General features: G+C 32.5%; 3 protein-coding genes and 1 long non-coding RNA gene across 5 annotated transcripts; 2 read left to right on the top strand and 2 right to left on the bottom strand.

The window, feature by feature from the left end:
• The first annotated feature begins 494 nt into the window (after window positions 1-494).
• Window positions 495-14679, top strand: LOC127856182 (uncharacterized). Of its 2 annotated transcripts, none has more exons than XM_052392254.1 (7): window positions 495-832; window positions 11105-11275; window positions 12041-12176; window positions 12753-12803; window positions 13319-13360; window positions 13685-13759; window positions 13997-14679. In XM_052392254.1, exons 1-7 carry the CDS (start codon window positions 706-708, stop codon window positions 14133-14135), a joined length of 741 nt encoding a protein of 246 aa, XP_052248214.1. In that variant the 5' UTR covers window positions 495-705; the 3' UTR covers window positions 14136-14679. The 2 variants fall into 2 exon arrangements, with proteins under 2 accessions (XP_052248214.1, XP_052248213.1); XM_052392253.1 differs by lacking the exon at window positions 495-832 and adding an exon at window positions 9435-9731.
• On the top strand, window positions 1528-3773 carry LOC127856188 (uncharacterized). Its single transcript, XM_052392261.1, has 5 exons — window positions 1528-1746; window positions 2323-2373; window positions 2889-2930; window positions 3211-3285; window positions 3523-3773. The coding sequence occupies exons 1-5, from the start codon at window positions 1547-1549 to the stop codon at window positions 3659-3661; spliced, it is 507 nt and encodes a 168-aa protein (XP_052248221.1). The 5' UTR covers window positions 1528-1546; the 3' UTR covers window positions 3662-3773.
• On the bottom strand, window positions 4003-6885 carry LOC127856199 (uncharacterized). Its single transcript, XR_008037895.1, has 3 exons — window positions 6842-6885; window positions 6293-6404; window positions 4003-4263 (listed from the first exon to the last, which is right to left on the bottom strand). It is a non-coding gene; the product is annotated as an uncharacterized LOC127856199 (long non-coding RNA).
• A 486-nt stretch (window positions 14680-15165) lies between the features above and the next one.
• LOC127854618 (putative nuclease HARBI1) lies at window positions 15166-17354 on the bottom strand. The gene is made up of 4 exons (XM_052389681.1): window positions 17317-17354; window positions 16768-16879; window positions 15877-16103; window positions 15166-15277 (listed from the first exon to the last, which is right to left on the bottom strand). The coding sequence occupies exons 2-4, from the start codon at window positions 16792-16794 to the stop codon at window positions 15166-15168; spliced, it is 366 nt and encodes a 121-aa protein (XP_052245641.1). The 5' UTR covers window positions 16795-16879; window positions 17317-17354.
• Window positions 17355-18571: the final 1217 nt, after the last annotated feature.

Raw genomic sequence — 18571 nt, 5'->3', positions numbered from 1 at the left:
AAATTGTCGATGCAAAAGCTCGTAAATGTTATATGCTTAGAAATCTCAGAACACCATATTCTCTTTATACACTAAATAAACCCTGCTGTATAACGTAGACTGTATTCACTTTAATGTTCTATAATTAATTTTAGGTCTGAAGTTTGTCTCGTCACCTTTTACTTAACTTCTTCCTCAATGCCACAGAAATCACGCATCACATAATCAGGGCCCGTATTCACCAACCACCTAAGTATTAAGGCTAAAATTTCCTTAATTATCTAAGAATTTACCTAAGGCAAAAATTTCCTTAACTTTCTTACTAAGTAAGTCCCTTAGGTAGAACCTAAGGTAAGATTTGTCCTTAAATACTTAGGAAAAATAAATGCGTTTTCGTTTAAAAATAATTCTATAACTGGAATCGTCAAGCCAAAAATTTTACTATATTTAGAACATGACGTTGAAAAGTGCTCGCAAAATGGCGGAATGTTATTAGCGCACAAATGTGTTGATAAGAAAAATCTTAATATTACGTGTAGATGATGAATAAATAATATAAAAAGTGCATAATGTAAGAGGTTTACGCTTCCGGCATCTGTCGAAACAGCTGTCACAAAATATCTGTATCGATTTTATGCTGTTGTCGTCAATCTCTTAATCAACAACAAACATGTACACAAATTTGGAAAAAACACGGAAGTGAATGCAGACGATAGTTGGAAAAAAATGGCGAAACAACGAGCGCCCAACTTTACATTACAAGAAAACACCCTCCTCGCTCATTTGATGGGTGAAGAGTACATGAACTTCGGTATGTCCAGGCATAAACTGGACAGACATAGGTTTACCAGCCGTAAGTGTTATTATAATTTTTTATCGTACCGGTATATTAATTACTTTCGATAAGTTTATTCCTTAACATCCAAACACTTTAATTGCAGATATTTTTTATGACTGCCTTTTAAAGTATGAACATAATTAAGTATTTTATGGCAGCGATTATTCCCCTGCTTTATGTACCCGTAAAAGGTACTTTCCCAAATGAAGAAAAACTACAATTGCTGTCTGAAAATTTCCCAAAAGGAAGGCAAATGCCATCAATTTGTTCCATAAAAGAGCATTATCTGCAAGTTAACAAATAAAATTATTACTTTGCTTTTGATACCATTGAGCTATTAAAAAACCCTATCATTCCCAATTGGAAGATTTCATGAAGCAAAATTTCCCAATTTCAGGATTTTTCGCACTAATTTCTCCAAATGGGTAAGGTACTTTTCCTAATTGGGGAAGACAAATGGCTGTATTGACGTTTATTTGTATTAACTTCTATAAACATAACTTATTAATGCATTTGTCAAAACAATATTTTTTGTAAAATGGCAATAAATAATATTATATAGTCATTTCTTTGTGACCATAATTGAAAAAAAAAGCTTACTAGAACTGTTAAAATTAATTATAATAACAATCAACTTATTTTGCTGTTTATTTTTGTTATTGGATCACAGGCTATATTAAACGTTCTCTCCTGATGGTGCACCTGTCAAAGTATCACTTAGTACTGTTTATGTTTTGCTTTTTATTATGTTTTGTTGAGTGCATATTATTGTATAATACTCAAAATATTACAGGCAGTCCTCCGTTTAATTCAAAATGCACAATCCTCACTGAGGCTGTGATGAACGTAATTGGAAAAGAGGGAGTTGACATAATGGGTATTGGACCCAGCAGCCTAGACACCTCTATTTTGCAATTGACTGATATGCGGTAATTTGTTTAAAGTAACATTAAAATGCATACAAAAATTAGAACATTTACTCTTAAAATAAGTTCTTTCAGTGACGTATTGACATTTTGTAAATGTAGCATACCATAATTGAATTGCTTTGATGTTAGCCTTAAAATAATGCTATAATAATTTTGTGTAAATAAAGTATATAAATGATACTTGCTTAATATAAATACAAGTGTTAATAACAAAATTAGTAATGTTGTCTTGTGTTTGAACAATTTATTTGTTTTGTTTTTAAATTCATTTATTTAAAATAAATAAATCATGACAGCGACTCTTTCAACATATATGCATAACCACAAATGATGTAATTACTTAATAAATGGAACTATTTAGACAACCAATACACTTCAATTTATAAATAAGAGTATCTCTTATCTAAACATGTCAACAGGTAAAGTAATGAACGTGCATGTTAAACACAATATTTTGACAATTCATATACAAGTAACAATTGCATAAATAAACAATTAAAATGTAACAACAAATTTGAATTATTGAAACAAATGATGTTGATTTAAAAAACAAACATATTGTCAATATGCTTACAGTGATGATGACCAGCAAGATGCTGAAATCAACAGGACCATGTGTACTTCAAGGTAATCATTAAAATACACAATTGATGATAGCTTGAACTTATAACACAATTAATCAAGATATGTGTTTGTCAGAAACACAATGCCCCTATGATTTACCATGCATGTGTATCTCATGGAGCTGCTCATTTTGAATGGTGAAAAGTCAATATTCAAATAATTAAACAAGTTTATGTTGAATTATATTACTTTGAACATTGCTGAATGATTCTGACAAATTAATATGGTCCTTGCAAGGATCACCACTCAAAATGCGCAGCTCCATGAGATACACATGCATGATAAATATCAAGCTGCTATGTTCAATATTGCAAAAGTTATCAAATTTTACCCAAGGTTAAAGTTTTGGGACAGAATGACAGACAGACAGGACAAAAACAATATACATTGTATCCCCGATCTATCGATCCGGGGCCATACAAAATGAAATAATGCACCAATGATTTTTGTACATGTTTCAAAGTGAAATTACATTTTGAATAGGTCTATAATTGATATTTAATATTATTTAATTTTAGTGCTGCGATGTCAAAATCAGTTTTCTTTAATCCGAAAAGAAGGTGAGGCATTAATTATGAAAACATTATTATTGCAATTAACTTACATGCAATTTCATAAACAGAAATTTTATATATATATATATATATATATATATATATATATATATATATATATATATATATATATATATATACATGCACATGCATATCATTTGCAAAAAAAACACTGGCCATCAGACGAAGGCATTATTTACATGTTAATATAATACCAACATATCTTGAATATCAAAAATTGTAATGGTAAATACATCTGACTTTAGACATGATGCACTTCTTCCAGATATACACCATCGATGGCTGAGAATGGCTATAGAAGCGCAACTATTTCTCCTCCAGACAAACCTTCACCATCATGGTATGTATGTTATGTATTTTAAAATATAATAAATTATTCTATACAAGCATCTAGATAACAGAAACATGTGCATAATATGGATGACTGAACCTAAAGTGTTATCATTTGACTGAACCTTAAGTGTCATCATTATTTACCATTTTTCATTATACAAAAAAGAAGCAATTAAAATATTTACTGTTTGTGAAAATTAAATAAAAATTAAATAATTATACCATGTTTTTAATATCCATTTAGTTGCAGTCATTGCAGTCTACATGAACTTAATGCCTTGAAGAAGAGGAAGCTGGAGCTTCAAATACAATTGTTTGAGGCCCAGTTGGCGCGATTTGATGAGGAATATATTATTATGTTATTTGTTATTATTTTGTTATGAAGATATAGTTTAGTTATATTAAAGAGTTACATGAAATTCATCTTCATTGTGTATTTCTTGTGATTTTTGGAAAAATTGTATACAGTAACTTTAGTAAGTTTAAAATGTTCTAAAAGCTTAAATAGTTGTTTCAATTAAAAATGCAAGTCATTTGAATTAACAGGTCTGAAAACATGACTTATTTAATGTGAATATGAGTTGCGTTCTGAGAAAACCGGGCATAATGCATGTGGGTCAAGTGACGTCCCAGATAAGCCTGTGCAGTCCACACACTCGCTTTTACATTTTCGTTTAAATGAAGTCTCTTCTTAGCAAAAATCCAATTTAGGCGTGAAGTGTAGTCCCTGATTATTCTGTGTGGACTGCAATATCTGGGCTAATCTGGGATGACACTTTACGCACATGCATTATGCCTAGTTTTCTCAGATCACGACACCTATGATCTAAAAAAATGTATTTGCTACTACATTCCTGTAACGAAGGCCATCTTCATTTCCATGGTAATTTTCAGGATGATCTGGTAAGGCATCTATGTCCAAAGGATCCATTGGCAGATTCGCATGTTGCATATGTTGTGCAATACAGCACATGACAAAATCACCCTGTTAATAAAAATATTAATTAAGTTAGACAAGTTGCATAAAAATGTCATAAAAACCTAAAATATGTATAACATGTAATTATAACATAAATAATACTTGAAACATACGCATTTTTTGTTCATGTTAGTCACATTAATTCAGGTGCTGTTTAGAGTGTCGTTTTTTTCAAGACAGGGGCAAGATATTAATCATTAATGTTACTTAAAATGAAATTACATTAAAATTTTAAGTTAGCTGTAGAGTCATACAAGCATATTTATTTCAGAAATACTTTTTTTGAAGCTGTGTTAACATAAAATTTAATCTTCATGTAGAGAACAAAACTATATCTCTCAGTGACTAACATATTCTGTTAAACTATTAAATTTGTCGTAGTGACTGTTCACTGTGTATCAAAGTAAAATGATTACAGGTTCTTATAATGAACTCACTTGCATGACTTTAATGGATGCAATCTAATTTCATTGTGCAGAATCGCCCATCTCCTTTTCAAAATCCCTATGGAGCGCTCAACCACAGATCTCGTACGTTTGTGTGCCCTTTAATACAAAAGTAATGGTTAAAGTATGATCTTCAATTTTCTCTTTTGTAGCAAAAGCATTATATCACGTTCATGATCAAGTGGGTAATTCACCTGCAATGAAAGCACCAGTCATTAATATGTATTAAGTACTTAGAATTGCACATCATTATTGTATAACTTAATAGTTTTTTTTATGAAATGTATTACATTAACAGGGCTTGTCACCATAGAATGACATATGCCCCCTTTTTCCACATTTTTATAAACCTAAACGCAAAGTGTTTTTCCAGATTTTTTGAAACCTAAACGCAAAGTGTGACAGAATTTCTTATAGACGGACATTGCAATCACTATATGCCCACCTTTGGGGGCATAAACACATTTAATGGAAGTTAAACACAATATCAAAATACAGTATTTACAAATAAACACCCACTTATTCACATTAACCTTATAAGCAAATCGTAGAGACTTGACTGTGTAGCTCATTAATTATTCAAACATTTCAGTGAAAGATTTGTATTTAGCATGAGGGGTGCTTTTATTTTGGTTATGGTGTTTATTAGGGAACATCTGTACCAATGTTGTAGAATTTACAAATGCAATTTATCTAACCGGTTGTAAATCAGCTGGTGCTCATCAGCTGGATTCATAAATGGAGTGAGGAGCCATCTCTTGCACGGATATCCCGAATCCCCAAGTAGATATTGATGTTGGTCATCGACAACATTCTGCTCCATGATTTGAAATAGGCCACTTTGCCTTAAGATTCTGGCATCATGGACAGCCCCAGGCCACAGCGGTACAATGTCTCTAATCAGACAATTGGCATCAAACATGATCTGTAAAAAAAACATGATATAGAGATACATTCATAGTATTAATAGTCTATACTGGGGGACATATTGTTTTTGCCGTGTCTGTTTGTTTGTTTGCGTCAAACTTTAACATTGCCCATAACTTTTGCAATATTGAAGATAGCAACTTGATATTTGGCATGCATGTGTATCTCATGGAGCTGCACATTTTGAGTGGTGAAAGGTCAAGGTCATCCCTCAAGGTCAAAGATATGGGGGACATAGTGTTTCACAAAAGCATCTTGTTTCCACTGTTTTATTTGTAGTATAGTGAAAACACTATACCATATTGGAAAACTTATGAACAAAAAATAAGAAGTTGTATAAAAATGTCACAATCCATGCATTTCAGTATAATAAAAAATATAAGAAAGAAGACTGTTAAATTGGCCCCAAATTTATTATTTGATTGTTTTAGGAATTTTAAATCAAATATCCATATTTATCATGCAAATAACAAATGGTATCAGTATAAATCATGAAATTAAATGCATACATTGAAAATGTTTTTTCTTGATTTATATAAATGATTAAATCTTCATACATAATAATAATAAACATTGAACACCAATTAACAAACCCGAAGAATATAATATATTATATAGCAATTTTTACAATAATTAAAAATATAATATAAAAAAAGGATTACCTGTGTGTTTATGGAATGGTAACCCATCCGATTCACATACGCCGGTTCATCAACAACTGGGGCTTGAATCTGGACATGCGTCCCATCGATAACGCCAATTACATTTGGAAACCTTGCAATATTGAAAAAAGTCTTCCTTTATTTGTCGGATTTCTCCGGGAGCAGTTGGAACACTAATGAATTGTCGTACAATTTCAGGCTCAGTCAAAGCTTGAGTAACTTGGGATATGACCCTTGAAACTGTAGGCTGCGAAACCTCATGGATATCTCCATCATTAAGTTGAATGCTAGATGTAGCAAAATATCTTAAAGCAATCAAAATCTTTTCAATACTATTTAAACTATTGTTCCTGAAGCTTGTTGGTCCAATAAAAGGAGTCAGTTTGTCATTTAAAAATAAAATCCCTTGCCTATCCAAACGATAGCGTTCAATCAACTCAGAATTTTGAAGACTGTCGAGTAAATCAACTCTATTAATGAAACGTCTTGCCATTCTGAAAAAGAAAGTCAATCATTTAAGCAAATTAATAGAAAAAAGTGTGTACTTACTTAATAATTCCGAGATGATACAGTAACACACATTCGTACATTGCAAAAGAGAAAGGTAAACACAATCTGACATGCGATACAGTATAACCACAATGACAGATATGTAAACACATCCCAGGTTCAAGTTCATATTGCCACTTTAAACTCATGTCCCTTCCATTTCTTCAAACATATGATGCATGCACTGAAAATGACGTTAAATGATACAAAAATGCAATTATTATGGTAATCACAAAATTCGCGTAAGTTAACAACAATGTTACTTCCGTTATACTGTTTAAAAGCCGGACTCTGAAAGTAATTGGAATACATATCGGTCTGTGTTTAGAACGGTGATACATTTCAAAGAATACATACCTTTGGGATGGAGTTTGCTCAAAAAAAGGCGAAAACAACGGAAATTCGTCTGCTACGGCGCCATTTTTAAGGTGATTTCTTTGGACTTAAGGGAGGTGTACACGTCCCTTAACTTTGAGGGAAAAAACGGTCAACCTTAGGCGTATTTCTAAGGTTAGGAAGTTTGTGAATATGACTTAAGGCATTTCCTTAAATTTAAGGGAAAAACAGCAAAAACCTAAGGCAAAATGACAACCTTAGGTAATTTTTTTCCCTTAGGTGGTTGGTGAATACGGGCCCAGATCAATCGGAATTCATGCGTTGTCAGTTCATGAAAATTTAGATTGTTGTATTTCCGAATTGTGTAATTCTAGTGCAAGTGGAAATCGGTGCATTTCATAATATTGGCCACTAATTTTATTCAATGTGAGTGTGTATTAAAAAAGAAGGTGTAGATGTTCTAAATCATATAGCGAGTAAAGAATTTTTAATACAGCCGTCCTAGTCAAAACGACTTAAAGACACTGAGCTGCAATAAATCGAGTAGTCGCAAAAAAGGTCACTACTTTCGGCGTTTGGATGCCGTCTTCACGTGTTCGCAAGTCGACTTTAGTGGGCCTGTTTGACGGCCCCTTATTTTAACGTGGGTGACCCATTAGACGTCGAGAATATGACAAACTAGCGTAACGTGTCGAGGGTAGTTCATCAAATAAAGCAATTAAACTATGGCGGATAGAAAATTTATTTTTTTTATAATTTGTCTTTGCCACCATGCCTAGACAACGAGCTAATACAAGAGCCACGCTTTGGAAAAACTGGGCTTAATGCATGTGTGTTACACGTCATCCCTTATTAGCATGTGCAGTCCGCACAGGTTAATCAGGGACGGCATTTTCAGCCTAAACTTGAATTTCATGAAGAAAATATCGCATTAATATGGAAAAAAAACAAAATAAAAGCGGAATACATTTTACGCGTAAACCCTGTTTTCCAAGAGCGAGGGTGAAATAGTGATTGCCTATAACTTATTGTAGTAGAACATCCACAAAGCTATGTATAGGCAGTCACTATTTATCCTGGTTAGTCATTTATCAATCTATGTACCTTAGACCAAGTATTTCACTAATTTGCCTGAGCTTCTTTTGTCGATATTTCCCTGACAGTGGTTGTCTGTTGAATAATGTTCTTATTATTGTAAATAATAACGAGCGATCACTTTTGCATCTTATGTTATAATGCCTTACCCTGCCAAGACGCCACTGATTCTTTGATCGTCACAGTAAATTTACGTATTGTCCCTTTCCCCATTTGTTACGTTTATTTAGAGAAAACACCGTTGTAGCCATGCTGAGGCACGACGAGGTAGCTGCATCAACGTCTGATCATAAGTTCCTGTGATCTGCCATAGAACCGTATAATACATTAAATTTTGGCATAATGTTTATCTTAGGACAATATATCGCAGAAATCTTTTTGAGAGGAACAACTCGAGAATATGCGCAAGTCCACCCAAAAGGTTTGCCGCATATGATAATGCATTTAATTCGAATCATTAGTATCTAAGATGAAACGAAGAGCAAATTGGTTGCACAAAGGAAACAACTGCATGAACAACGTGTGAATGGTGGACACGAAATGACAAAGTTCGAATGTGCAGCCTACACGGAACAACATATGCAGTTTCATCAAATTCTTATAATTACTGTCTTTAATTATTTATCTAAAATCACAAGAATATGACATTCGAATCCAAGACAATAACTCACGGATACAAGACAAGACACTTTATTGAGACTTGTACAGAGTACATCGTCTAAATACATCAATAACATATACATACATGATGTCACGTTTTTAACATTTGTTTAACATTGTGTTATGGTTAGATATAGGTTGACAATACACAAAAAAGCTACATAATTATACTCAGGGCCCGTATTCACCAACCACCTAAGTATTAAGGCTAAAATTTCCTTAATTATCTAAGAATTTACCTAAGGCAAAAATTTCCTTAACTTTCTTACTAAGTAAGTCCCTTAGGTAGAACCTAAGGTAAGATTTGTCCTTAAATACTTAGGAAAAATAAATGCGTTTTCGTTTAAAAATAATTCTATAACTGGAATCGTCAAGCCAAAAATATTACTATATTTAGAACATGACGTTGAAAAGTGCTCGCAAAATGGCGGAATGTTATTAGCGCACAAATGTGTTGATAAGAAAAATCTTAATATTACGTGTAGATGATGAATAAATAATATAAAAAGTGCATAATGTAAGAGGTTTACGCTTCCGGCATCTGTCGAAACAGCTGTCACAAAATATCTGTATCGATTTTATGCTGTTGTCGTCAATCTCTTAATCAACAACAAACATGTACACAAATTTGGAAAAAACACGGAAGTGAATGCAGACGATAGTTGGAAAAAAATGGCGAAACAACGAGCGCCCAACTTTACATTACAAGAAAACACCCTCCTCGCTCATTTGATGGGTGAAGAGTACATGAACTTCGGTATGTCCAGGCATAAACTGGACAGACATAGGTTTACCAGCCGTAAGTGTTATTATAATTTTTTATCGTACCGGTATATTAATTACTTTCGATAAGTTTATTCCTTAACATCCAAACACTTTAATTGCAGATATTTTTTATGACTGCCTTTTAAAGTATGAACATAATTAAGTATTTTATGGCAGCGATTATTCCCCTGCTTTATAATGTACCCGTAAAAGGTACTTTCCCAAATGAAGAAAAACTACAATTGCTGTCTGAAAATTTCCCAAAAGGAAGGCAAATGCCATCAATTTTGTTCCATAAAAGAGCATTATCTGCAAGTTAACAAATAAAATTATTACTTTGCTTTTGATACCATTGAGCTATTAAAAAACCCTATCATTCCCAATTGGAAGATTTCATGAAGCAAAATTTCCCAATTTCAGGATTTTTCGCACTAATTTCTCCAAATGGGTAAGGTACTTTTCCTAATTGGGGAAGACAAATGGCTGTATTGACGTTTATGTATTAACTATTAAGCCATTGTTGTTATTCAATTTATGAAAGTTCATTAATATTATCAATGTCTAATTGCATTTGATACAATTGTTTTAATATCATTGAGTGCACAATAACTAACAATTAGAATGTTTGCTTGCAATGCGTTTCACAAAATAAAGTATATTACCCTGTATCTAATTTGATTTTTATACCCCCGGATTGAATGGTCGGGGGTATATTGTTTTTTCAAAATGTTTGCCTGTCTATCTGTCATTCTGTCCCACAACTTTAACCTTGGTCATAACTTTTGCGATATTGACAATAGCAACTTGATATTTTGGCATGCATGTATATCTCGAGAAGCTGTACATTTTGAGTAGTGAAAGGTCAATGTAATCACATAATGTCTAAGGTCACATTTATGGCTTTAAGTGGCGCAGTAGGTGGCATTGTGTTTCACAACAACAGCAATTGTTTTTTGTTGTGTTGACACAATATGTTGCTATGTATCCCATATTAAAGGCAATACTTAAATTAAATTTAAATAATTTTTTGATGATATTATTGATTAGGATAAGCATCTTATCAAAGTGGATATAATACTGGAAAAAAGAATGAAATATATCCTCAAATTAAACATAAAAAACACAGTATAAAGTGAACATTAACCCTTTGCATGCTGGGAAATTTGTCGTCTGCTAAATTTCAAAAATTAGCATTTTCTTCGATTTTTTTCAAAGAATACTATCAGAATAGCAAACAGTTTGGATCCTGATGAGACGCCACGTTCTGTGGCGTCTCATCTGGATCCAAACTGGTTGCACGGGCCTTCAAAATTCGGTTCCCGCACTGAAAGGGTTAACATGACATTGAAATCAGAGAAAGCCCACTACAAAGTATATATTTAAAGTTCTGTGTTGTCTTTTATTCAGAAATTTCTAGCTCTGTAAAAAAGGAAATGTGGTCAAATGTGGAGACTACATTTAACGCCAATAGTACAGGGCCCCACAGAAAAGGGAGTGACCTCGAGAAAAAATGGGAGAACCTCACATCTACACAAAGAGGCATTTACCAGGATCATCAGCGTATGCTGACATTGACTGGTATGAAACTTTAACTAGGGCTGTTTTCTTTTACCAAGTATAAAAGGAACAACTTTATTTATTGTTGTGGAAGTTGATGTATTTGTTAAATAATTTATATAAAACAACATTACAAGCATAACATGGAAACTATACAATTTGCAAGGACCATATTAACCCATTTATGCCTAGCGTCTAGAAAAAAGGCCTTGGCAAACAGCGTAGACCCAGATGAGACACCGCATGATGTGGCGTCTCATCAGGGTCTGGGCTGTTTGCTTAAATGAATGTATGTAAGAAATATTTTAAATATAGAAATAAATATACTAGACATCCCTTATTTTGGAAATAAATTGATCCAATTTAGAAGGATGGGAGACTCAACTAGGCGTAAACGGGTTAATTTGTCAGAATCATTCAGCAATGTTCAAAGTAATATTATTCAACATAAACTTGTTTAATTATTTGAATATTAACTTCTATAAACATAACTTATTAATGCAGTTTGTCAAAACAATATTTTTTGTAAAATGGCAATAAATAATATTATATAGTCATTTCTTTGTGACCATAATTGAAAAAAAAAGCTTACTAGAACTGTTAAATTTTAATTATAATAACAATCAACTTATTTTGCTGTTTATTTTTGTTATTGGATCACAGGCTATATTAAACGTTCTCTCCTGATGGTGCACCTGTCAAAGTATCACTTAGTACTGTTTATGTTTTGCTTTTTATTATGTTTTGTTGAGTGCATATTATTGTATAATACTCAAAATATTACAGGCAGTCCTCCGTTTAATTCAAAATGCACAATCCTCACTGAGGCTGTGATGAACGTAATTGGAAAAGAGGGAGTTGACATAATGGGTATTGGACCCAGCAGCCTAGACACCTCTATTTTGCAATTGACTGATATGCGGTAATTTGTTTAAAGTAACATTAAAATGCATACAAAAATTAGAACATTTACTCTTAAAATAAGTTCTTTCAGTGACGTATTGACATATTGTAAATGTAGCATACCATAATTGAATTGCTTTGATGTTAGCCTTAAAATAATGCTATAATAATTTTGTGTAAATAAAGTATATAAATGATACTTGCTTAATATAAATACAAGTGTTAATAACAAAATTAGTAATGTTGTCTTGTGTTTGAACAATTTATTTGTTTTGTTTTTAAATTCATTTATTTAAAATAAATAAATCATGACAGCGACTCTTTCAACATATATGCATAACCACAAATGATGTAATTACTTAATAAATGGAACTATTTAGACAACCAATACACTTCAATTTATAAATAAGAGTATCTCTTATCTAAACATGTCAACAGGTAAAGTAATGAACGTGCATGTTAAACACAATATTTTGACAATTCATATACAAGTAACAATTGCATAAATAAACAATTAAAATGTAACAACAAATTTGAATTATTGAAACAAATGATGTTGATTTAAAAAACAAACATATTGTCAATATGCTTACAGTGATGATGACCAGCAAGATGCTGAAATCAACAGGACCATGTGTACTTCAAGGTAATCATTAAAATACACAATTGATGATAGCTTGAACTTATAACACAATTAATCAAGATATGTGTTTGTCAGAAACACAATGCCCCTATGATTTACCATGCATGTGTATCTCATGGAGCTGCTCATTTTGAATGGTGAAAAGTCAATATTCAAATAATTAAACAAGTTTATGTTGAATTATATTACTTTGAACATTGCTGAATGATTCTTACAAATTAATATGGTCCTTGCAAGGATCACCACTCAAAATGCGCAGCTCCATGAGATACACATGCATGATAAATATCAAGCTGCTATGTTCAATATTGCAAAAGTTATCAAATTTTACCCAAGGTTAAAGTTTTGGGACAGAATGACAGACAGACAGGACAAAAACAATATACATTGTATCCCCGATCTATCGATCCGGGGCCATACAAAATGAAATAATGCACCAATGATTTTTGTACATGTTTCAAAGTGAAATTACATTTTGAATAGGTCTATAATTGATATTTAATATTATTTAATTTTAGTGCTGCGATGTCAAAATCAGTTTCCTTTAATCCGAAAAGAAGGTGAGGCATTAATTATGAAAACATTATTATTGCAATTAACTTACATGCAATTTCATAAACAGAAATTGTATATATATATATATATATATATATATATATATATATATATATATATATATATATATATATATATATATATATATATATATATATATATATATATATATATATATATATACATGCACATGCATATCATTTGCAAAAAAAACACTGGCCATCAGACGAAGGCATTATTTACATGTTAATATAATACCAACATATCTTGAATATCAAAAATTGTAATGGTAAATACATCTGACTTTAGACATGATGCACTTATTCCAGATATACACCATCGATGGCTGAGAATGGCTATAGAAGCGCAACTATTTCTCCTCCAGACAAACCTTCACCATCATGGTATGTATGTTATGTATTTTAAAATATAATAAATTATTCTATACAAGCATCTAGATAACAGAAACATGTGCATAATATGGATGACTGAACCTAAAGTGTTATCATTTGACTGAACCTTAAGTGTCATCATTATTTACCATTTTTCATTATACAAAAAAGAAGCAATTAAAATATTTACTGTTTGTGAAAATTAAATAAAAATTAAATAATTATACCATGTTTTTAATATCCATTTAGTTGCAGTCATTGCAGTCTACATGAACTTAATGCCTTGAAGAAGAGGAAGCTGGAGCTTCAAATACAATTGTTTGAGGCCCAGTTGGCGCGATTTGATGAGGAATATATTATTATGTTATTTGTTATTATTTTGTTATGAAGATATAGTTTAGTTATATTAAAGAGTTACATGAAATTCATCTTCATTGTGTATTTCTTGTGATTTTTGGAAAAATTGTATACAGTAACTTTAGTAAGTTTAAAATGTTCTAAAAGCTTAAATAGTTGTTTCAATTAAAAATGCAAGTCATTTGAATTAACAGGTCTGAAAACATGACTTATTCAATGTGAATATGAGTTGCGTTCTGAGAAAACCGGGCATAATGCATGTGGGTCAAGTGACGTCCCAGATAAGCCTGTGCAGTCCACACACTCGCTTTTACATTTTTCGTTTAAATGAAGTCTCTTCTTAGCAAAAATCCAATTTAGGCGTGAAGTGTAGTCCCTGATTATTCTGTGTGGACTGCAATATCTGGGCTAATCTGGGATGACACTTTACGCACATGCATTATGCCTAGTTTTCTCAGATCACGACACCTATGATCTAAAAAAATGTATTTGCTACTACATTCCTGTAACGAAGGCCATCTTCATTTCCATGGTAATTTTCAGGATGATCTGGTAAGGCATCTATGTCCAAAGGATCCATTGGCAGATTCGCATGTTGCATATGTTGTGCAATACAGCACATGACAAAATCACCCTGTTAATAAAAATATTAATTAAGTTAGACAAGTTGCATAAAAATGTCATAAAAACCTAAAATATGTATAACATGTAATTATAACATAAATAATACTTGAAACATACGCATTTTTTGTTCATGTTAGTCACATTAATTCAGGTGCTGTTTAGAGTGTCGTTTTTTTCAAGACAGGGGCAAGATATTAATCATTAATGTTACTTAAAATGAAATTACATTAAAATTTTAAGTTAGCTGTAGAGTCATACAAGCATATTTATTTCAGAAATACTTTTTTTGAAGCTGTGTTAACATAAAATTTAATCTTCATGTAGAGAACAAAACTATATCTCTCAGTGACTAACATATTCTGTTAAACTATTAAATTTGTCGTAGTGACTGTTCACTGTGTATCAAAGTAAAATGATTACAGGTTCTTATAATGAACTCACTTGCATGACTTTAATGGATGCAATCTAATTTCATTGTGCAGAATCGCCCATCTCCTTTTCAAAATCCCTATGGAGCGCTCAACCACAGATCTCGTACGTTTGTGTGCCCTTTAATACAAAAGTAATGGTTAAAGTATGATCTTCAATTTTCTCTTTTGTAGCAAAAGCATTATATCACGTTCATGATCAAGTGGGTAATTCACCTGCAATGAAAGCACCAGTCATTAATATGTATTAAGTACTTAGAATTGCACATCATTATTGTATAACTTAATAGTTTTTTTTATGAAATGTATTACATTAACAGGGCTTGTCACCATAGAATGACATATGCCCCCTTTTTCCACATTTTTATAAACCTAAACGCAAAGTGTTTTTCCAGATTTTTTGAAACCTAAACGCAAAGTGTGACAGAATTTCTTATAGACGGACATTGCAATCACTATATGCCCACCTTTGGGGGCATAAACACATTTAATGGAAGTTAAACACAATATCAAAATACAGTATTTACAAATAAACACCCACTTATTCACATTAACCTTATAAGCAAATCGTAGAGACTTGACTGTGTAGCTCATTAATTATTCAAACATTTCAGTGAAAGATTTGTATTTAGCATGAGGGGTGCTTTTATTTTGGTTATGGTGTTTATTAGGGAACATCTGTACCAATGTTGTAGAATTTACAAATGCAATTTATCTAACCGGTTGTAAATCAGCTGGTGCTCATCAGCTGGATTCATAAATGGAGTGAGGAGCCATCTCTTGCACGGATATCCCGAATCCCCAAGTAGATATTGATGTTGGTCATCGACAACATTCTGCTCCATGATTTGAAATAGGCCACTTTGCCTTAAGATTCTGGCATCATGGACAGCCCCAGGCCACAGCGGTACAATGTCTCTAATCAGACAATTGGCATCAAACATGATCTGTAAAAAAAACATGATATAGAGATACATTCATAGTATTAATAGTCTATACTGGGGGACATATTGTTTTTGCCGTGTCTGTTTGTTTGTTTGCGTCAAACTTTAACATTGCCCATAACTTTTGCAATATTGAAGATAGCAACTTGATATTTGGCATGCATGTGTATCTCATGGAGCTGCACATTTTGAGTGGTGAAAGGTCAAGGTCATCCCTCAAGGTCAAAGATATGGGGGACATAGTGTTTCACAAAAGCATCTTGTTTCCACTGTTTTATTTGTAGTATAGTGAAAACACTATACCATATTGGAAAACTTATGAACAAAAAATAAGAAGTTGTATAAAAATGTCACAATCCATGCATTTCAGTATAATAAAAAATATAAGAAAGAAGACTGTTAAATTGGCCCCAAATTTATTATTTGATTGTTTTAGGAATTTTAAATCAAATATCCATATTTATCATGCAAATAACAAATGGTATCAGTATAAATCATGAAATTAAATGCATACATTGAAAATGTTTTTTCTTGATTTATATAAATGATTAAATCTTCATACATAATAATAATAAACATTGAACACCAATTAACAAACCCGAAGAATATAATATATTATATAGCAATTTTTACAATAATTAAAAATATAATATAAAAAAAGGATTACCTGTGTGTTTATGGAATGGTAACCCATCCGATTCACATACGCCGGTTCATCAACAACTGGGGCTTGAATCTGGACATGCGTCCCATCGATAACGCCAATTACATTTGGAAACCTTGCAATATTGAAAAAAGTCTTCCTTTATTTGTCGGATTTCTCCGGGAGCAGTTGGAACACTAATGAATTGTCGTACAATTTCAGGCTCAGTCAAAGCTTGAGTAACTTGGGATATGACCCTTGAAACTGTAGGCTGCGAAACCTCATGGATATCTCCATCATTAAGTTGAATGCTAGATGTAGCAAAATATCTTAAAGCAATCAAAATCTTTTCAATACTATTTAAACTATTGTTCCTGAAGCTTGTTGGTCCAATAAAAGGAGTCAGTTTGTCATTTAAAAATAAAATCCCTTGCCTATCCAAACGATAGCGTTCAATCAACTCAGAATTTTGAAGACTGTCGAGTAAATCAACTCTATTAATGAAACGTCTTGCCATTCTGAAAAAGAAAGTCAATCATTTAAGCAAATTAATAGAAAAAAGTGTGTACTTACTTAATAATTCCGAGATGATACAGTAACACACATTCGTACATTGCAAAAGAGAAAGGTAAACACAATCTGACATGCGATACAGTATAACCACAATGACAGATATGTAAACACATCCCAGGTTCAAGTTCATATTGCCACTTTAAACTCATGTCCCTTCCATTTCTTCAAACATATGATGCATGCACTGAAAATGACGTTAAATGATACAAAAATGCAATTATTATGGTAATCACAAAATTCGCGTAAGTTAACAACAATGTTACTTCCGTTATACTGTTTAAAAGCCGGACTCTGAAAGTAATTGGAATACATATCGGTCTGTGTTTAGAACGGTGATACATTTCAAAGAATACATACCTTTGGGATGGAGTTTGCTCAAAAAAAGGCGAAAACAACGGAAATTCGTCTGCTACGGCGCCATTTTTAAGGTGATTTCTTTGGACTTAAGGGAGGTGTACACGTCCCTTAACTTTGAGGGAAAAAACGGTCAACCTTAGGCGTATTTCTAAGGTTAGGAAGTTTGTGAATATGACTTAAGGCATTTCCTTAAATTTAAGGGAAAAACAGCAAAAACCTAAGGCAAAATGACAACCTTAGGTAATTTTTTTCCCTTAGGTGGTTGGTGAATACGGGCCCAGATCAATCGGAATTCATGCGTTGTCAGTTCATGAAAATTTAGATTGTTGTATTTCCGAATTGTGTAATTCTAGTGCAAGTGGAAATCGGTGCATTTCATAATATTGGCCACTAATTTTATTCAATGTGAGTGTGTATTAAAAAAGAAGGTGTAGATGTTCTAAATCATATAGCGAGTAAAGAATTTTTAATACAGCCGTCCTAGTCAAAACGACTTAAAGACACTGAGCTGCAATAAATCGAGTAGTCGCAAAAAAGGTCACTACTTTCGGCGTTTGGATGCCGTCTTCACGTGTTCGCAAGTCGACTTTAGTGGGCCTGTTTGACGGCCCCTTATTTTAACGTGGGTGACCCATTAGACGTCGAGAATATGACAAACTAGCGTAACGTGTCGAGGGTAGTTCATCAAATAAAGCAATTAAACTATGGCGGATAGAAAATTTATACTTTTTATAATTTGTCTTTGCCACCATGCCTAGACAACGAGCTAATACAAGAGCCACGCTTTGGAAAAACTGGGCTTAATGCATGTGTGTTACACGTCATCCCTTATTAGCATGTGCAGTCCGCACAGGTTAATCAGGGACGGCATTTTCAGCCTAAACTTGAATTTCATGAA

This window comes from Dreissena polymorpha, chromosome 13 (assembly GCF_020536995.1).
Source record: "Dreissena polymorpha isolate Duluth1 chromosome 13, UMN_Dpol_1.0, whole genome shotgun sequence".
NCBI lineage: Eukaryota > Metazoa > Mollusca > Bivalvia > Myida > Dreissenidae > Dreissena > Dreissena polymorpha.
The sequence above is the reverse complement of the archived record's forward strand: the minus strand, read 5'-3'. Positions and strand labels throughout refer to the sequence as shown.